General features: G+C 47.9%; 1 protein-coding gene across 4 annotated transcripts in view; it reads right to left on the bottom strand.

Moving 5' to 3' along the window:
• Positions 1 to 21,277, bottom strand: part of FLNB (filamin B) — a 138,848-nt gene extending 117,571 nt beyond the window's left edge. For 3 of the 4 annotated variants that reach the window (XM_024746379.1, XM_024746380.1, XM_024746381.1), the window contains exon 1: positions 20,857 to 21,148. In XM_024746379.1, the coding sequence (XP_024602147.1) occupies positions 20,857 to 21,148 (292 nt within the window). Of the gene's footprint in view, positions 1 to 20,856 lie in introns of all 4 variants that reach the window. The other variant, XM_024746378.1, reaches the window with a different exon arrangement.
• Positions 21,278 to 22,021: the final 744 nt, after the last annotated feature.

Genomic DNA, 22,021 nt, shown 5'->3' with positions numbered 1-22,021 from the left:
AAATAAATTTATTTATCTATATTTTTTATTTTTGGCTGCGTTGGGTCTGCGTTGCTGCACGTGGGCTTTCTCTAGTTGCGGTGAGCGGGGTGCGCGGGCTTCTCGTTGCAGTGGCTTCTCTTGTTGAGGAGCACGGGCTCTAGGTGCACGGGCTTCAGTAGTTGTGGCTCACAGCCTCTAGAGCGCAGGCTCAGTAGCTCTGGCGCATGGGCTTAGTTGCTCCGTGGCATGTGGGATTTTCCCGGACCAGGGCTCAAACCCGTGTTCTCTGCATTGGCAGATTCTTAACCACTGTGCCACCAGGGAAGTTCTATTTTTTTTTTTTTTTTTTTTTGCGGTACGCGGGCCTCACTGTTGTGGCCTCTCCCGTCGTGGAGCACAGGCTCAGGATGCGCAGGCCCAGCGGCCATGGCTCACGGGCCCAGCCTCTCCGCAGCATGTAGGATCCTCCCGGACAGGGGCATGAACCCGCCTCCCCTGCATCGGCAGGCGGACTCTCAACCACTGCGCCACCAGGGAAGCCCAAAAATAATACTCTTTTAAGAAAAAAAAAAAAATCACTCCCTGTGGCTAGGATGTGCAAGAACTGAAACTCTCATACACTGTTGGTAGAAATGGAAAATGGAAAAACTGGAAAACCGTTTGGCAGTTTCTTAAAAAGTTAAACATATCCCTACCATACAATCCAACCATTCACTCAGAATAAAAGGAAATATCTGTCCGCACACAGACTTGTACAACAATGTTCATAATAGCTTTATTTGGAAACAACCCAAATATCATCAACAGAATTACGGTATACGCATACAGTGAAACACTGCTCAGCAATAAAAAGAAATGAATTGTTGATACATGCAATATCAAGCATCAATCTCAGAATAATTATGCTGGGTGAAAGGAGATTTTTTTTTTTAAGTACATACTGTAAGATTCCATTTATATAGAACCCTAAAAATTGTAAACTGACCTACTGACAGAAGGCAGATCAGTGATCGTTTGGGGATGGGAGGGAGGAATTCCACAAAGGCACAAGAAACTTTGGGGGCTGGATAGACATGTTTCCTGCCTTGGTTATGGTGATGGTCTCCCAAGGTTTGTGTGTGTGTGTGTGTGTATACACACACATATCTCAACACTTATCAAACTGTACACTTTTTTTTTAGATAATTCTTTTTTTTTTTTTTTAATTTTCAAACTGTACACTTTTTCATTAAAGTCACTCTGATAGAGACTCAGCAAGATTTCTTTCAGAGCAAAATACGGGAAACATGGCACGTGACTGATTTTTTTTTTTTTAATTTTTGGCTGCGTTGGGTCTTCGTTGCGGTGTGCGGGCTTCTCATCGCGGTGGCTTCTCTTGTTGCGGAGCACGGGCTCTAGGCACGTAGGCTTCAGCAGTTGTGGCATGTGGGGTCAGTAGTTGTGGCTCGCGGGCTCTAGAGCGCAGGCTCACTAGTTGTGGCGCACAGGCTTAGTTGCTCCACGGCATGTGGGATCTTCCTGGACCAGGGCTCGAACCCATGTCCCCTGCATTGGCAGGCGGATTCTTAACCACTGTGCCACCACGGAAGCCCCGTGACTGATGTTTAGAACTTGAGATTTTGCCCTCAGTGCAGGCTCAGTAGTTGTGGCGCACAGGGTTAGTTGCTCCACGGCATGTGGGATCTTCCTGGACCAGGGCTCGAACCCATGTCCCCTGCATTGGCAGGCGGATTCTTAACCACTGTGCCACCACGGAAGCCCCGTGACTGATGTTTAGAACTTGAGATTTTGCCCTCAGTTCAGCAGATGCAATCATTTCTATCTCTTTTTAAAAATATTTGTATATACTGCAAAATGATCACCACAATAATTCTAGTTACCATCTAGTTACCATACATAGAGACTAATTTTTTTTCTTATGAAAACTTTAAGATCTACTCTCTTAGCAACTTTCAACTATGCAACACACTATCATTAACCATAGTCACCATGCTCTACATTACATCCCCATGACTTTTTTATAACTGGAAGTGTAACTTTTGATCCACTTCACCCATGTTGCCCATCCCCCAACCTCTGCCTCTGGCAACTATTGATCTGTTCTCTGCATCTATGAGTTTGGTTTTTTATGTGTGTGTGTGTGTGTGTTTTCTTTTAAGATTCCACATATAAATGAGATCAGATGGTATTTGTCTTTCTCTGACTTATTTCACTTAGCATAATGCCCTCGAGGTTCATCCATGTTGTTGAAAATGGCAAGAATTCTTTTTTTATCACTGAATATGTAATACACATAAGTTACATTTTCTTTATCTACTTATCCATTAATGGACATTTAGGTTGTTTCCTTATCTTAGCTATTGTAAATAATGCTGCAGTGAACATCGGGTGTATATACCTTTTCTGAGTTAGTGTTTTTGTTTTCTTCAGATAAATACCCAGAAGTGGAACTGCTGGATGATAGTTCTATTTTTAATTTTTTGAGGAAACTTCATACTGTTTTCTATAGTGGCTGTACCAATTTACATTTCCAGCAACAGCGTACAAGGGTTCCCTTTTCTCCACATCCTCACCAATACTTGTTATTTCTTGTTTTTTTGGATAATAGACATTCTAACAGTTGTGAGGTGATAGCTCATTGTGGTTTTGATTTGCATTTCTGATTAGTGATGTCAAGCATGTTATCATGTACATGTTGGCCATCTGTATGTCTTCTTTGGAAAAATGTCCATTCAAATCCTCTGCCCATTGTATGGGGTTTTTTGCTTTTGAGTTGTATGAGTTCTTTATATATTTTGGATATCAATCCCGTATGAGATATATAATTTGCAAACATTTTCTCCTATTTGGTAGGTTGCCTTTCCATTTTGTTGATAGTTTTCTTTGCTGTGCAGAAACTTATCAGTTTGATGTATTCCCACTTGTTCATTTTTGCTTTTGTTGCCTTTGAATGGTATACCCTTAAATGTGTCATTTGCTATATGTCAGTTATACCCGCAATAAAGTAGTTTTTTCAAAGTTAAACATTTCTGAGCTCATATGTTTAGCTGCCTGGGACACAAAGACCACAGCCCCCCCTAGATAGGAACCACCAAACCACAAAATGGATGAGGTTGATTTTGGCCAAAGGTGTTTTTAGAAAGCAACAATCTCATAACATTCATTCTACTGTCAAACCATCCCTAACTCTGGACTTTCCCCCCAATTTAAAGGACAATGCAAACATTCCAGCAATCCCTTGAGATATCTCCTTGAGAAATAGCTCCTTCACTTAGACAAAAAGCCATTGACTAGAAGCTCCCAGAGGCAAATGTTAGAAGTTCTCTTTGCCTTTGAGAAACCTAAGCCTGCAGTGTTCACAAACAATAGAGGGGCCTTACATTCTAAGGTTATTAACTCAGGAGTTTCAACACACGCTTGGGGAGTGGGAGGGAGAAACCCTGATAAGTGTAAATATCTTTTGTTTTAATATCATCCTGACATCTTGAGGATGTTTTGTTTTCTTTTTAACAAGCTGGGCCCAAACAAACAAAATAAAACTAGGGTACCTTTTAACTTCCCTTGTCCAGTTTCAATAATGCACTGTACTAGCATTAAGAGTATAAAAGGGAAATATTTCTCTCTCTCTCTCTCTCACACACACACACACACACACACACACACACACACGGGGAGAAGCATGATAAAATACAACCACCATGCAACTGACGAAATAAAATGTTACAAAGAGTTAAAAGCCCCTGCACACCCCTTCATGTCTGTACACCCTTCTTCCCTACCCTAGGCAACCACTATCCAAAGCGGTAATGATCATTCCCGTGAACACAGCTGTATTTCTATTACCTATGTAAAACTTTATAGAAACAGTATCACAGAGTATCTGTCTTTCTTCAATTTGCTTTTTCTTCTCGACATTGTAAAACTGATCCAAGGTGATATGCTTGGAGATGCTGCTGCTGATGCCTGCATCTATCCCCTTGGCCCATGTCTGATTTCAGCCACAGATATGGTGGGCAGTTCTGTGCCAGCTCAAATCTCCTCCCCAGGACCACCTACCTATGCAAGCACACGGCTTTTCTTTTCCCTTTCCGCCCCCGCCCCCCCAGAGCTGGCATGCAGTGGGCACCCCGCCTGGAAGTTCGAGGCAGTTCATGTCTCCATCATGAATGAGATGGAGAAAAGAGGAGCTGGTGGGTCTCCAGCTTCCTGTCCTTCTCCAGGTGAACAATTCTAGAGGCATTCTGTACACTTCTCAGGAGATTCCAGCAGAACTGAGCCCCTGCCGCCCACAGCAGTGACCTTGATAATTCACCTTAATATTGGTTTCTACTTTTCTGTCTCACACACCATCCCTCCTTCCTACTTCCTGGGATCACCCCACCCCAAAAAGGCACCTCTACTTGGGTGCAGGTCCTTGTATCCAGACCACTCTCAGGAGAACCCAAACTAAGCAGAGTTCTAGTTTATTTTTATTGCTTTGCATTCCATGTTTATTGACATAATTTATTTTAAAAGGATATGCCCTTTATGATGGAGTGTTATAAGAAATCAAGTTTTTAAGTGATACTTGATGACAAAGAAATTATCATCAAATGATGAAATACAAAACTACATCCAGTTTGGCTCCTAAGCTATTTATAATGTGTTATATACATACTTGTAGAGAAAAACCGGAAGGTAATATTAACAATTCCTTGCTACCTATGGACAGTGAAATTATAAGCTTTTTTTCCTCTTTTACTATTTTTATGCATTTTCCCATTTCTGTGCAAAAACATATATTACTCTTAACTAGGAAAAAACAATAAATGCTTCACAAATTATTTCTATTTTACAAATGATACACAATCAGCTGGATTCCTACAATAAATCAGCATGGAGAAGGAGGTCTTGTAGAAGCCGGAAGGCGTACCAAAGGTATCTGGGAGGGAGAAGAGGGTGTGGGCATGGCCCCTGGGTATAAAACAAAGGCGTTGGGAGAGGCAGAGAGATGGAGGAAGAAGCCTATGGAATAAGACACACATCTTCCCCATCACACTCCTCCTTTCCCCCAAGCAAGTCCAACCCCTTTTCTGATACCACCCACTACAACAGGCTCACCCAGCATCCAGCTCCCTTTGCCCTTCCTGGAAGAGTTCTGATAGGAGTCTGGATCTACCCCTGCCAATAGGACCTGTGTACCTTCAAGAATTGACTCTACCCTCAACTCTAGAAAAGGCCTCATGGTCTGAGGGCAATCTATCCCCCTTGCCAGATACTGGTTCAAAAGTATCCATGTGATCTAATTTGGGCCTATGAGACATAAGTAGGATCTGTTGCCAGCTTCTGGGAACTGTCTCTCAGCCTCACAGGAAGAAGTCTCTGCTAATCTCTGTTATGGGAAACCACAAGGGGAATCAGCCTTAGGATCCTTTTTTTTTTTTTTTTTTTTTTTTTTTAATGTTTTGGCGTGAGGCATATGGGGATCTTAGTTTCCTGACCAGGGATCAAACCTGCACCCCCAGCATTGGAAGTGTGGAGTCTTAACCACTGGACTGCCAGGGAAGTCCCAGCCTTAGGATCAATGAAACCAAGAGAGCAGAAACCCAAAGAACCTAGGTCCTTGGGACTTCCCTGGTGGTCCAGTGGTTAAGAATCCGCCTTCCAATGCAGAGGATGTGGGTTCGATCCCTGGTCGGGGAACTAAGATCCCATATGCTGCGGGGCAACGAAGCCCACACGCCACAGCAGCTACTGAGCCTGCGCATAAAACTACTGAGCCTGCGTGCTCTGGAGCCCGCACACGCCGCAACTAGAGAGAAGGCCGCGTACCGCAACGAAAAGATTCCACATGCCACTACTAAGACCCAACGCAGCCAAATGAATAAATATTAAAACAAAAAACAACCTAGGTCCTTGATGACATCACTGAGTCACTGGATCTCACAAACCTATAACCCACACTGTCCAGGCTCAATGACATGAGTCAATCAATTTTGATGTAAGCGAGCCACTTCGGGGTCCCATTCCTTGCAGCTGAAAGGGTTTTTACTGCCCCACTTCCGCCTTGAGGGCTGTTCTTGCTATCCATTTCATCCGGATTCGACCCATACACAATGTCTTAGGGGTCATGACACCATTTGTCCCAAATCTAAGCCAATCAGCATGAACTACCCAAACCCCAAATCTGACATCTCCCTTTAACCTCACTTATCACCTGCCTGGAGTAGTAAAGCCCTGACCCTTTCAATCAGAAAAGTAAGGGGGGCTTCCCTGGTGGCGCAGTGGTTGAGAGTCCGCCTGCCGATGCAGGGGACGCGGGTTCGTGCCCCAGTCTGGGAAGATCCCACATGCCGCGGAGTGGCTGGCCCGTGACCCATGGCTGCTGAGCCTGCGCGTCCGGACCCTGTGCTCCGCAACGGGAGAGGCCACAGCAGTGAGAGGCCCGCATAGCGCAAAAAAAAAAAAAAAAAAAAAAAAGAAAAGTAAGGGACTTCAGCACTTCCTGAATATTTCCCATGTGGCAAGTACTTTACAAAATTTAGCTCATTAAATCTCCACACCCACTCTTGCAGGTAGAAACTATGCTTATCCCCGCTTTATAGGTGAGAACACTGAGCACTTGTAAACCCAGAGAAATCATGTAACTCAATCCTACATCATGCACTAAATCCCAGATTCAACTCCAGACCTGCCTGACTCCCAAGTCCTCACTCTTAAATATGACCTCCCTCCTCCCAGAAACCTAAGGGAGGCAGGTGGTGTCCTCGGCTAGCACATGGACAGGAAAATCAGACTCAGTCTCATACCCCACTACTTCAGAGAATCCATCCATTCCTGGAGACTAACCTGAGGTAATTCAGAGATCCAATCTTGGTGTCTATCTTGCTTTGCAGAAACTACAGGACATGCTAATGGAGGGGTGGGGGGATGGTTTGCAAAGAGTATAACAGGCCATTTTGTTTTATCTTATCTACTTACAATTGACATGAGCTCCAAGGGAGCTCTAACTCAAACCAGGCTTTAGGGAGGTAAAATTGGTTATCATTACATAAAAGGTTAAGATCGATCATTATCTTAATACTATAAGAACAATGACACAAGTTCAATATACTTAGTTCCTCTAGAATCATTCTGGACTGAAATAGGTTTACTGCTCATTCAAAAAACTCAAATTATAAAAAAATCATTTTCTTAACAACTCTTCCAAGTCCCAATTCCCTCTATGCTCCTAGCCTGCAGCACAGCTCCTGGTGTACGGTAAAGGCTCCACAAGTATTTGTTGAACAAAGCATCTATACATTACTACTCTGAGCTCCCGGTGATGCTCTGTCAGAGTGCCTTTGCATCACAGAGAAAACTTTATTCCCCTTCCAATTCTCTCTCAACCCTTCAGAGTATGTCAAGGACAAAGGCTCAGTGTGCGGGTAGGTTACTCTGAACGCCTCTCCATCTTTGGCTAATTTTCCTTTTAACCGAAAGAGTAGGCCTCCCACTGAGAACAGGCAACATCACCAGCTGCGATGTAATAACACTGTTTTGGATTTATTTATGGTTACCTTCGATTTACCTAGTGACACTGCTTTTCCATTATGATAGTGACACCAAGTCTCCTTTTCAAATACATTTGTTTTAAAAATGAGTCAACCGCAGGGTTGGGGAGGCGGGTGGTGATGAGTGAAAATGAAATAGAGATACGGGACATGGCAAAAATAATAAAGGTGGTTCCTCTACAAATGACTGAATTTGGGGGAACACTGAAACGGGACAGATCTCCCATTTTACAGATGGGGAAACACGCTGAGAGGTAGAGCCTCTCCAAGGCCCCAGTGATGACAGAAGCAGGCCTGGGACTAGGATCCAGTGTCTAGGTCCTGCCATCTGCCTAGGACCCGAAATCCTGCCAAATCCAACTTGCTCTGGGCCGTTTCCAAGACCAGAAACTGGTCTCCAGAAGCACAGCGGGTTAACTAACACTTGCTGATCTTATTGATAACGCCTGATGGTCAACTTTAATAGCTGGCGAAACAAAAGCCCTTGCGAAATGGTTTAAATTTTTGCTCTGTCATGTGGAAACAGTACCCAGGCTGACTAATATCTTCCCAGTATTAAAACATGAAAATCTGCATTCGTCACTCACTCAGGTAAAACCCCCGCAAACTCTACCTTTGGGGAAGGTGTTGGGTGCTCCCTTTGCCCCCACGAAAGATGACCTAAAAATGACACTCCCCTAAAAGGCCGCAGTATTAGAAATATCGCCCAGCCAACGACAGAGCAGGCAGCCTGTACTCAAGGGGCAACTGGGGAAAGCACGCGGTTACACAAGACACAGATCCCTTCGGCCTGTCTGGGCAAAGACCAGCGTATCCCTGACAAGAACAGAGAATGATGCCCGCCCCCCAACCTCCCACATCCTCTGGTCTCAGGAGCCACAGAATTTGCTGTTGCCAGCCACCTTCGCTCACCCCAAGCCAGCAACCTTGATACAGGCTGTGGTGTGGCCCCAGCAGTACAGTTTCCAAGCACTACTGTAAAATTATTGTCGCCAGCTCCATGACAAGAGGTTAGACAGTGCTAGGTTTAAGACCACACCCAGGGCAGCACAAATCCTGGCAGGCGGTGCAGGCAGCCCCACCATGGTCCCAGATGTCAAAGGGCCAAGACCAGAAGAAAGGGAAGGCGGTGCCCAGGGCCAGGGCAGGAGGCTGGAGGAGTGGGATCGGGGGTGGACAAGCAGCTGGGTTAACCTGCTTGGTTTCAGGTTGAAAGTGCCCAAGGCAGTCAGCACAGCCTCCTCTCCAGCATGGCTGCCCCCTCTTCATCCTCCTCCACTAAGGCCTGAAAAGGGTAAGTGGGAGGGGGTAGGGCTACACAGTAATAATGCAATGCTAACACCATCACAGCAGCAGCTGTCATTGACTAAGGGCTAGAGATGCACATTGTCTTTATACCCGAGAACTCAGTAAAGCAGGGCACTCTATTATCACAGTTTGCACACAAAAGACGGGCTCCTAGAGACAGAACAGGAAGCTGGGGTCAGACGGCTCTCAAGGGGCAGAGCCAAGACTCAGACGCATGAGCAAACACATCCCCTGGACTCCGGACGGCGTTACAGCCACTTCCACGAGAGCAGCACCAGGAAAGAAAAAAATGGGAGCAAACGACACGCTAAGAGACAAAAAGGAAGGATTAAAGAAAGAAAGGAGGGCAAATGAGCTAGCTAAAAAACAGCTCCATTAGCAAACGACACGCTAAGAGACAAAAAGGAAGGATTGAAGAAAGAAAGGAGGGCAAATGAGCTAGCCAAAAAACAGCTCCATTAGCCAAGTAGGAAGAAAGGGAAAGTGGAGGAAGATGTCAAGAAGAGTTGGCACCTGTTTTCTATCCTTAAAGGAAGCTTGGCCGGAAGACCAGACAATGCCACTGGCCCATGGCTCCTGCCCTCAAAATCTGAGGCCGCCTCCTAAAAACAGCCTATTAGGTATGAGGTATATTTGACCAATGTATTGGTGTATTCCCACCCACCTACCCTTTACAAAACAGTTAGGCCATGCCTTCTTCCAGTCAGAAGGGGCCACCAGAGGCCCAGGAATTAGGAGGAGAGGGAGGGGGGAGGAAGGCAATGACCACCATTTATGGGGCCCTTACTGTCCGCCAAGGGCTGCATCAAATGCTTTACAGGGAACTTATCATTTATCTTCAATAATACCAAGAGTGGGGTACTAATATAGCTTGGGGCTTAGAACCTCAGAGAGGTCAAGCATCTTGCCCCAAGTCTCCCAGCAGGGTCTAATGGACCCATACTCTTAAGCACCCTCAGGAAATGGCTCAATCTGTACTAAAAGTGGTTTACATTCTATCTCCTTTGCCTCAAAGGAGACCAAGACAGGATGATTCCCTGGGCCTGGTGTTCTGAGAGCTGTTGAAAAAATGATGTCTCCAAAAACCCAATGAAGACCTCAGGGCTGCAGATAATCTTCAGACATCTAAAAGTTCCCAGGCAGACAAGGGTGAACCAAGTTGCCCGACTGCATTGTTATGGTGCATAATTGAGACATATTTGAACAGCTAATGGAGCCTAGCAACTAAAAGGTAAAAGAATTTCTGTGCTGGGCTAATCATGAGAGACGGTCACAATGTATCCAAAGATAATAACTATTATTAAGAGACCCTGGCAGTCCCACTAAAAGTTGGTCCTAAAAGCTTTTAAGAGACAGAAGTGGCTGGCACAGCCCCACTCCGTGGTTGACCAAAACATATTTCTAGAAGAAGGGAGACTTGCAAACCATGATGAACCTCAACCAAGACCTTCAATTTTAATGCTGGCCACAGCTCAGCAATAACTCAAGGATGAATCTTATTACAACCATCCGTGTGACCAAAATGATTTCACAGAACGTTTCCAGTCCACAGCCTCTTTTTTCCTGAGAAAATGCATCTCCCTCTTCCCCATTCTGACCAAAAGGCCACTGAAAGCAAAACTCCCTAAAAACAGCAAAAGATTGGTTAAGATTTTTCACAAATGATGTTTTTTCTTTATATTTCTCTATGTTCTTGCAATTTTTTTTTTTTATACAAAGAACTACAAATGGAACTGTTCAATATTAAATAACTTGTTAGAAGTTAATTTCGAAGACATGCTGAGCTGATGGCTTTCCTTTGGGGACTGAAATCTCAGGTGAGGGTTTGAGTCATAGTCTGCCACATACTCACTAGCTGATCTGGGCGTGCCTCAGTTTCCTTGTCTGTATAGTGGGGGTTACCACAATAACTACCGCTCCAGGTTGCGATGAGGTTTCATTTAGCTATTACTGAGAAACATTTATCCCAATGCCTGGTACTATAGGTGCTTGATATATATTCACTTTTTTTTTTTTTTTTGCAGTACGCGGGCCTCTCACTATTGTGGCCTCTACCGTTGCGGAGCAGAGGCTCCGGATGCGCAGGCTCAGTGGCCATGGCTCACGGGCCCAGCCGCTCCATGGCATGTGGGATCTTCCCGGACCAGGGCACGAACCCGTGTCCCCTGCATCGGCAGGCAGGCTCTCAACCACTGCGCCACCAGGGAAGCCCTACATTCACTATTATTTTTTTTTTTTTTACATTCACTATTATTAACAAAACTATTACTATGATCATAGTGACTCTCAGTGGCTTCCTTTTATAAATTCATATTTCTGAGCCTCACATGTCAACCCGGAAAAGGCCTTGTTCTCTATCAGCTGACATAAATCATAGATGTTCTAAGTCAAGAATGACTATGAAGTGCTGAGTTCTTTAAATTCAGCATCACTGTCCCAAAAAACGAGGTGTTCTACTGGGACCCCAGAACCAGTTGTCCACTTCACATAATTCCCATTTCTTTATAAGCTGCAAAGGACTATGATTTTGCATTTTTTGAAAGCAAATATATTGCAAACAAGTCAAAGTACCAGCCTTATTCTTCAAACCATCTATGCTAGAGACTGTTTATTTATTTGATAAATTTATTATATTCCTACTAAGAGCCAAGCTCAGAGCCCCAGAGGTAAACAAGAGATACCGCGCCTGCCCTTGGAGCAGTCGTGACCCAGTGGGAGAACAACACAGGCAAGTCAGGAGATCAATACAGTTTAGTAAGCCATGAAATGGAATGGCACTGGGGGAGGGGGGAGCTGTGGGTGTCCAGGAGAGGGTCTCACGCCCTCCAACCTCAGGTGTGACTCCCCATGCCTGTCTAACAAAAGTGCCAAGAAAAAGGGACAATTATGGTGAGAGATGCGTGCCCCACAGGAAGCGTAACGTGACACCTAGATCATTTCCTGTAAAGGACTCCCCAGCAGGAGAGGCATTCCCCAGGTGCCAGCTTGCCTCTTTTAGTGGAGATGAGGAATGTGACAAGCCATTGCCCAGGTGCTTGCAAGCCAGGATCCACCAAGGCTCCTTCTCCCAGAACACTTTCTGGGTTCTGCCCCCGGATGGCTTGAGCTGCACTGAGGGGCTCCCGGTCCCACAAGCAGCATACCCTCGCCTTCCAGCCTCTGTCTCTTCTGACAAGGAATCTTATAAACAGAACCCAGAACTCTGTTCAATTAACAGAACTGCCAAGTCACAAAGGCCTTGTAGGGTCTGAGCCCCAAGGCCTCAGCACCTGAGGTTCCCTAGGATGGCAGGGCCTGGTCCGCCACCTCTGGCCTGCTTTACCCCACCAAGGGAACAATAGCTTTGCTCTTGAGCAAGAAGCACCAGGCTGAGCCATGCTCCCAGCAGGCTGCAGAATGCCAAATAATTCTTGTTTCCCCGGAATATCTGATAAACCACTTCAGGGAGCTGCACACAAGCAGTGCAGTACCAGCATGATAAGAACTTGATTATTTTCTTGGGGGTTGCAGGGGAGATTGGAGGAATCTGATGTTAGCCACTGAGAATCCTTTCATCCCCCAGGCTACGTGGGAGGCCTGCCGCTGCCTGGGTCACAAGCAGCACGAGGCAGAAAGCAACACCACTCCTGTTTGTCAGAGGAAAGCTGACTGCTGCCTGCCTCTTCTAATCTCAACATCTTAATTTATGGGACGCAGCGAATTTACACTGTCTCTGCCACAATCCCCACCCATTTCCCTGTAGCTCGAAAGCCAAAATTCCACAGTGTTCCAAATAATCCAACCTCTTTGGTTGCCTGTATATCTGAACGGAAATTCCAGAAAAGTTGTCTGGCATGGCAAAAGCTGACCAGCCTTATGAAAATACCCAGAAAGGTGACCCATTTAGTCAAAAGAGCTTTCAGATCTCCATGAGAAAAGGAATTCATGCCAGCATAAAGGGCCTTCAGAGAGGGAGAACAGGAGTGTTGTGTTAACGCCCAGACCTTTCAACAAGCCAGCCCTGCAATTTCTGGGGAGGCTGAGCACCGAGACGGCCGGCCAGACCAGCTTGCTCTCTCAGGAGCTGCGCTGCAGGAGAAGCCCTTGGGGATACAAGTGCAGCCCTAGAGCACACAGCTCGGTGCCGCGGTGCACAGCAACGGACCTGCCCACAAGTCTCCCTGAACGTGAGTGGGAGCCGCTGGCTTGGACTGGAAGCAGGCAGCCATTTGTAACAGGGCTGCCAGACTGATAAAGGTCGAGTGCCAGCCAGGAAAGAAAGCTTCTGCTCAGCGGCAAGCACACCCCAACACACCCTCCTGCCGGTTAATGTTTACAGGTAGCAGAAGGAAACGATGTGGGGTGGGGTCACTGCTGAAAGAGCACAGCTGTGCCAATGTCGACTGTCACCAAGGATCTCCCAGCATAGCTGGACCTCAACAAACTCCACCCATCCACACCCATAAGTGGTGGGCACTGCAAACCCCACAGGACTGCAGCCAGGAGGCACCTACTCACCTCTGCCTTTCAGGCCTCTCAAAGAAAGCCCTGCCTGGCTCCCCAAAGCAGACCTTCAGCTGGTCCCTGCTGTCCAGACCTACAGTGAAATCACTGCCCCTGGAAACCAAACAAAGGCAGGGAAGGAACAAGAGAGCTGTCTCCAGAACTGGGAAGAAGACCCCCATTAAAGCTCTATGGTACCGGAAACAGTGAAGCAAATCGGCCCCCAAAAGTTTTGTTTTGTAGAAGGAAATTTCAATTTCACATTAATCAAGTTCAAATGATTAGTTTCAAGCAAAATAAAAACGAACAGGACTAAAGCAGTAGAAAATCTCTCACTACAATATATCTATTTTACTTTACAAGTGTGAAACCCAACTTTAACATTAAAAAAAAATGTTTTTAAAGGCACTGTACAGTTTAATGCAGGCAAGCATAATACCTGGCATGTGAAGTGAGGCATATTTGAGCCTCAGTTTTCTCACCTATAAAATGGAAATAGAGGGCTTCCCTGGTGGCACAGTGGTTGAGAGTCCGCCTGCCGATGCAGGGGACACGGGTTCGTGCCCCGGTCCGGGAAGATCCCACATGCCGCGGAGCGGCTGGGCCCGTGAGCCATGGCCGCTGAGCCTGTGCGTCCGGAGCCTGTGCTCCGCAACGGGAGAGGCCACAACCATGAGAGGCCCGCATACCGCAGAAAGAAAAACAAAAACAATAAAATAGAAATAGATATAAAGCCACTCATTTTGCAGGGTTCATAATAAGGATTGGAAGTAATAAAGGTATGGCGCTCAGGACAATGCTTAGCGCACAGTAGGCATGGGGAAACGCTAGATACTACTGAATATGTTAGCGGATGCGTGTGCACACGCTGCCATTTGGTACACAAATGGCATCATCGTGTGCATTCTCGGTACCAAGGATAGCCAAGGAATATGCAGAGGAGCACAGGTGTCCTCCTTGCCAAGCTGTCCACCTGTGCCAGGCTTTGATGATGGGGGAAAGGAGGAAGTCAACACCATCAAAATAAACTCGCTTCCTACAACATGGACTCAATTTCCCAAGAAAAGTAGCTAGGCACCTTATAAATTCCAGGCCACTTTTCAAGCCCAAAAAGAAGAAAGTACTGCTGTTTACCATCCAATAACCTGAGTCAATCTGATTATCGAACATGTTTAATGAAGAACTAGATTTACAACAGTAATGTAAAATGGCTTCTAGTAGAACACCATGAAAGGCAGTTTTAATCTTATTTAAGAGCAGGAAATAGCATGCATTTAGATGGAAATGGCTCATTCCATTGGATTTATTCATTTGGTTCAACTTGTTGGGGGAAGGGGTTATAATTTTAGATCTACCTCTTTAACAGAGGACAATTAAAGATGAAACCTAAATGCAGAATAATAACAATGTGGAAAAAAAGAAAAAGAAAATGTAGACATGCAGGCCCTCATAGGGCCTCCAAATAGTGTATATGTACCCCAAGGGTGCACAAGATAATCCATCGGAGCACAGGAAAAACTTCTGTTTGGACTTGTTATCTAAAACGAAACTAAGCTCTACTGCAGTAACATTTAATATACAGACTGACGGGTGGCATATGTATACAGCTTATAAACGTACATATATGAGGACAGGGCTCAATTTTTTTTCTTGGCAGGAATGACTTGAGCAACAGTGAAGAGATCCCCAGATTAGATGATCCATTTCAGCTGGGTTCACCTACCTTACCCCAAGCCCCCTCAAGGAAGATGCTTGATTGGCAGCCTCCAGCCTCAAAAGGCCCTTTGTGAGTCAGCCCCGGCCTACCTCTCCACCACCCCTCCCACCTCCACCTGACACACTCTTCTACTCCTGTGCTCGCCTGACTAACTGTCTGCTCACCTGCCTTATTCTAGTAAAGCTTCAAGTCTCAGCTTAACAGCCCCTTCCTCCAGGAAGCCCTCCAGACAGCCCAGTTCAGCCTGAGGGAAGGTGCTCTTCCTCCCCAGAGGGCTTGTCATCTCAATCCTTGCTACTCACAGGGTGGTCCACAAACAGCAACTAGGAGCTCCCTGGAAGAGCAGAAACCAGGCTTCACCCCCCCTAATCTAGTGAATCAGACCGACATTTTTAACAGACCAACATTTTAAAGTTCCCAGATGATTCATGTGTGCCTGAAGGTTTGAGAAGGACACTCCCTGGTGACTTGTCTCTCCTCCGTGTTCAGCAGTGTGTAAGGCAAGCCGGGGACATGACTCGCATTCTCCCTGTGGCCCTAGCACTGAGCCTGGCTCAGAGTTTATCTTTCATATTCTTGTTGAATGAGGAAAGAAAGAAAAAAAGGATCTTGGGGGGCACCTTCATTAGAGGTTCCAAGCTGGGGGAAGGGAATAGCTAACACACCATACGACAGTGGCAGGACTGGCCAGAGGATAGATGGAAGACAGAGTCCATTATACTAATAATGACAACACCAGCATTATGCTGTAACTTAAGCAAATCAAATATAATGCTCTCAGCAATGCTAAGATAGGAACTATTATTCTCCTCCATTTTACAGATGGGGAAACTGAGGGTCAGAAAGGTTAATGCACTGGATCAGAGTTGCACAGCTGTTAGGGGGCAGAGTGGGGATTAGAATCCTGGCAGTCTAGCTTCAGACTATACTAGCTTCGGGTACGTGCTGACCCGAAGGCTGCTTATAGAGAAAGCAGGATGACGAGGTACCCTGGCCACGCAGCCACTACAAGCAGGGCCCAAAGGTTCCGAACCTGAGCATCCGCTGCCCAAGGAGCAAGGCAGCCATCCTTAACTAACCCATGACACGGCCTCACAGCACAGAACGAGGACCCTCCTCCCCGGGTGGAGGGTGAAGGGGGAGTGCCCAGGAGATGTAATTTGGCTCCAAATCAAAGCTCTCCTTCAGCACAGACTCTCCAAGAATGAAGGCAGCTGATGACTGGCATGCTGGCCCCACCGGTGCTGGAGGAGCCTGCAGAGGCCCAACTGCCATCTGGAAATGATTTGGCCCAGAGATTCCTGAACGGGTGGGAGGCTGGAATGACCAGCCGCTCCCGAGCTCCCATCCACCTCTCAGAAACAAAGCTGGTGTGAATGGGCCCTGGAGGCAGCCACAACATAACCAGGGGTCACCCCCTTCCAAAGAGGGGACAGCCTCTGGGCAGTCCATAACCCTGTTACAGCGACAGGAATCAACATTAGCCAACCAAGCTGGTCTCCCCCGTGTGGTGCCGATTTTAAATGTCCTTTCAGCGTGCAAACCCTCCAGCGTGACTTTTGAGACTACTACTGGACAGCACCTTACTTATTTAACAAACACACAGCACCAGCTATGTGCCACGAACTGTTCAGAGCACTTTAAAAAATATTAGCTTGTTTAGTTTTTATAACAACTTTTAAAGGAGGTAGTTATTATCCCCATTTAAGTTATAAGGGGACCAGTGCACAGAAATTTCTTTTTTTTTTTTTTTTTAACATCTTTATTGGGGTATAATTGCTTTACAATGGTGTGTTAGTTTCTGATTTATAACAAAGTGAATCAGCTATACATATACATGTGCTCCCATGTCTCTTCGCTCTTGCGTCTCCCTCCCTCCCACCAGAAATTTCTTAATAGCTACTTCGAGGCAAGTAGGATTTGAACCAAGAATCAGAGCTCTTAATTAGCTCACACCAATGTGTTACTTTGTTCCAAGTGGCCCAGAACTTGTTAATTCTGACAAAGCATGCTACTTTGCTACTTTTTAAGCATTCTCTGGATATGAACTACATTGCCTGAAAGACACACTGGCATTTGCTAAGTAGTTACAGGAAAGAGCAGAATTTAGGATTATTTGTGCATTATTTTGGTCGGGGTGGGACAAAAGGAAGGAAAACAGGGTGAGTGGTTGGGTGACCCACCACCCTGGAAACTCCACTCAGTGACCCGAGGTCTTGGGAACATACACCCCGCCCGCTCTGCGGTACTGGCCTGGCACAGGTACCTTAAGCAAACATCAGGGTCGGACCACATCCTTTAAAAAGGAAAGAATTCCTTTTCGTAAAGGATCAAGCCAAAACACACCACCCAAACTTCTAGCCTGCCTTGATTGTCATTCTTGGGCTGGGAGACCCCTTCTTCTCCAAGTTGGCTGTGCTGCAGAAAGGCTTTTGGAAAAACAAGTAAATAAACCTGCCAGCTCCTGGCAGACAACTAGAATTAAAATATGCTGAGGCCTCACTATGAACTGCCCAGGATATAAGAAGGAACTTTAACTTGGGGATGGAGCCTAGGATGGGCCCACCTTACAAGGAATCACAAACGTGAACAGCCAGGGCTGTCTTTCGGGGAGTTGTAGGCAGAAAAGCCACAGTGCTCTGGCGACCTCTGACCACCTCATGTCACACAGCTGGTCCTATAACCCAACTCTAATGATTCCCACAATGAAATACTGTTGGGAGTTATCCAGAGTATACAAAACCCTGTATTAGTTCAAAGATATCTTCCCAGATTATGGAAGTGAAATGCTATCCTGTGAGTAGCAGGAAATCTCAGAAAAAACAGACCAAAAAAACCAGTGAAGACAAGGCGGCCATTCCCCCAGCAAATTCACCTCAACACAAGATGCAATATGCAACCTGAGTCTGCGCACCTCCCGACACGACACGCATCTCACGGGCCCTCATCACAGCTCAGAGGACCAACCTCATCCCTCACCTAAGGCCTTGCTTTGTTCGAGGCCAGACGCTCAACGGGTGGATGTCCAGCCACAACCCCAACACCCCAGACTTGCAAAACTTGGTGTTAACATGAGCTTTCTGAGGCGGGAAACTGGTTGTATTTTACTCATTTCTGACACTGAAAGGTAGGTCAGTTAAGGCTCAATTTCAACAACTCGGCAGACCTGGTTTACCAGCTGGGTGACCTCCACAAGTGACTTCCCTCCCGTTTCCCCAACTTTAAATGGACGTACTAACAGTAACAACCAGCACAGCAATAACAACAAACATTTTCTAAGCGCTTGGCCAGGACTGGGGCAAGGCCTTGACCCTCCCAGGGACTTGCTAAAAGCAGATCATCATATAGACAAGGAAACCAGAACTCAAGGATTCCAGGTGGTGATCAATGGGGTGGGTGATGAACAGAACACGCTTAACACCGAGTGGGTGCCCCCAAATTGGAGTGCGTGTCACTGTCAGCACAATGTAACACAGCATAGGCAGTGAAAGCTTGAACTGAAGTCCACGCTGGATGTGAATTTTTTCTGAAGGGCCTTTACCCAGCATAGCCTCAGGAGCAGAGGGAAGAGGCCTCAGGCATTACCTGCTCAGCAGTCCTGGCACTTGGCAAGTTTCCCTCCAGCCTCCAGAGGCTGGAAAACCTGTTTGTTGTAAGGTCCTTCTGGAGAACACTTAGGCAGCCAATGACGGGAGTCATAAATGTAGTCACAACCTTTGACCCATGAATGCCACCCTGGAGAATATGATCCAAGAAATTATTTCAAAGGAAAAAACGAAATAAAATGATGTAAATTATGGTGGGAAGAGGTCCATAGCAAGAAGCTGCCCAAAGTCCACAGGCCACAACCAGGGAAGGGGAGGCTAACCCTGGCTTGTCAGGACGATGGAAGACGCTAGGGCCTGGTTGGGTTCAGGAATGAAAATCATGAGGATCAAGGAGGAAAAGTAAGGGACCAGAAAAAGTCTAGAATGAGACCCCCAATTTTGGGGCACTGATGGGAAGCCATGCTGGAGGCAGCTGTAGCCTCCATAAACAGTTGCCAAGTTAGGCAGTCCAGGGTTTTCTGGTGCTGTGGTTTGGGTTTTGTTTGTTTTGTTTTGCTTTTTAAAGAGATTTCATGTCATGTTTGCATACTCCTGCTTTACTTTAAGTTTCTTTGTTCAGTTAATTAAATAAATATACAGTTTTAAAGCAAAGAAGAGATCCGAGTTGAGCCCAGCCAGCCCTTGAGATTCCTCCGAGGGAAAGCTGGTTTCTGCAAAGGAAAAGAATTCCAACAGAAATCTGAGGTTCTCCTTCCCTCGTTACACGAGATGGGCCCACAAAATAAGACAGCGTGCCACCCGGCTTCCTTCTGCAGAGAAGCTGCCCTCAATGGGGAGGCTGACTGGGCCGTGGCAGCTGCCTGGACCCAGGAAGCAGCCCTACCTGCCAGGACAGGTGTGGGGGAGGACGGGAGGAGAGGACAGAGGAGGCTCAGCCTAAAGGGAACCCGTCCTAGGCAGGAGAAAGTCCCAGCAGCCACACCCATGGCCCTTTCTTCCTGTCAGGGAGTCACTCTAAGGCCTGGTTTCCTCAGGAACAGACCTGAGACCCAGCCCTTGCTCCTCCCTGGCAAGAGGCTCACCTAGCAGAACACACACACACAACATAGGTGCACACACATTCTCTGCACACTTACATGCTCTGCACACACACTCTACACACTCGCACACTACACACCCCCTGCTCCTCCCATCACGGCCTCCACCCTCAGCAGCCTTGTGACCTTTCCCGAAGCCCTCAACCAGCCCAGGTCATAGTAGGACCTCACTCTCATTCTTCCTCCCCAGTTCCAGGGGGAGAGGAACCCGACACCAACTCCCTCCCTCCTCTCAGGAAGATCTTGGTGTGGGGAGGGTAGGGAGAGGAAGGCAAAGTCTCCTTTAATTGTCACCCACTTCCTTCAATTCTCCGCTAGACCCTCACTAGCTTGGGCAAGCCCATTAACCCTCTGGACCTCCTTGTCTGTAAAATGGGTCTAATGACGCCCCAGCTCGCAGCATGTGTAAGGACCGAAATAAGGCTGTTGGAAGCCTGTTAGAAGGCTGCGCACTAGCTGGGACTCCCTACAAGGCGGCAGTTACTGTGACCACCACCATCTCTAAATTATACCTTCAGCGGCTGAGCAGCCGCGGCGCAGAGCCAGAGCTGAGCTGGGAGCGGAGGGAGCGAGGAAGACACACACCCCGGAGGCTCCCCTTCCCACCTCGGGGCCCCCACCCCTTTCGGCGACGGCGAGGTCCCCATCTCCACCTGGCGGGAGGGCCCCAAGTTCAGAGAACAGTCCCTCCCCAGGCCTCCCTACCTGGCCTCCGAGCCAACGCCCATTCCGCGGCCGCCGAGCGCAGCGGCCTGGGCGCAGCTGGGCGAGCACTCCGGGGAGCGTCTGACTAGGGCCCCAGCCCCAGGGACGGCGGACCAGAGGTCTCCAGTCCCCCAGCTCCCGCAGAGGCACCCCAGGTGCAGAGAAGTGCCACAGCCCCACCTCTCCCCGTGCGGCCCCAGCCCGAACCTTCAACCCACCGCCCCCCAGAGACGCACTGCCGGGGCGCACGGCGCGGAACTCTCACACGACAGCAGCACCCCAGGGGATGGCTCCCAGGAGGGGGCCTAGGGTCCCTTTGTCCTCATCCCTCGGGGACAACGTCCCCTGGCCTCGGAGCCCACACTCAGCCCGCGGCTGCTGGGCGCCGTGGGGTCGCGCGACAGGGAGCTTCAGCCCCCGCGGGGTCGCACGCGCGGGGGCGCGAGATGTAAATCGCCGGCGCCTGGCCCAGCCAGGGCACTCACCGATGGACACGAGCTTGATGTTCTCACGGTCCAGGAACTCGAGCGCCACGGACACATTCTCGAGCTGCATCTGGCGGAAGGTGGGCCGCTGGTGGTACTTGCGGTACATGTGCTTTTGGCTGAGCACCTCCAGAAGCGCGATGAGCCGCAGCCCGTCGCTCAAGTCGGTCTGCAGGTTCCCTATGCGTTTGTTCACGCACTTGAGGTGCTCGTTGCACCAACGCGTGAACGTGTTCTGCTGGATCTTCTTCCACGGCGCGTCCTCCGCCAGGTCCTTCTCAGTCACCGGCATCCTGGCGGCGGAGAGAGCAATATGCACAGCGAGCTGCCGGGGACGGGCGTAGGGAGGCCCAAGGGCCGGGGAAGCGAAAAACCGAAGCGGAGCGGGAGCGGGAGCGGGGCTCGAACTCACTGCTTCCGAAGCCGCGGCCGGGGCTGCTCTGCGCTCGCCTGCCCGTGGCCGCGCGAGGCGTCTGGCCCCGCGCCTGCGCATTAAGCCGACCCGCCCCTGAAGCCCCGCCCCGTCCCAACCCTCTGGCGGGAGTTCCCGGGCCACGCTCTCCCCCTGCCGCTCAAAGAGGGCACTGCGTCCCGCGCACTGCAAGGCGTCCCGGGACGCCGCACTCTGTGCTCACAGCCTCCGCTAAAGGAAGCTAGGCGGGAGACCCGCCAGGTGAGGGTCACCCGGTCCCAGAGTGAGGGGACGTGCAGAGGTAGGAACCTGGACAGAATGGGCAGGGACGGCCGTCTGGCTCACGGGGGAGGGGTTGGCGGGGAGGGGTATTTCATCCACCTACAGGTTCAGTAAGGTTCAATAAGCGCTTTATTGAGCTCCTGCTGTGTGCCAGCCTCTGTGTTAGGCGCTGGGGACACCGTGAAGGAAATGGACAACTTAAATTTCATCTTAACTAAACTCATATGAATTATAATATCATTCATAGCATTTATTGAGTGCCTACTGTGTGCCAGCCTTCTTAGCGCCTGCCAACCAATGGTAAATAAGAAAAATTTATAACTTAACCTTGAGGAGCTCATAGACTAATAGGAGAGAAAAGTATAAATCAACTATCACAGACAGCTTAATGGTACTGATAGAAATGAACAACAATTTGCTGTGTATATTAGTTTCCTAATGCTGCTGTAACAAATTACCAAAACTTTGTCT

This window comes from Neophocaena asiaeorientalis, unplaced genomic scaffold (genome assembly GCF_003031525.2).
Source record: "Neophocaena asiaeorientalis asiaeorientalis breed wild unplaced genomic scaffold, Neophocaena_asiaeorientalis_V1.1 scaffold251, whole genome shotgun sequence".
Lineage (NCBI taxonomy): Eukaryota > Metazoa > Chordata > Mammalia > Artiodactyla > Phocoenidae > Neophocaena > Neophocaena asiaeorientalis.
This window is presented reverse-complemented; position numbering and strand designations above follow the sequence as displayed.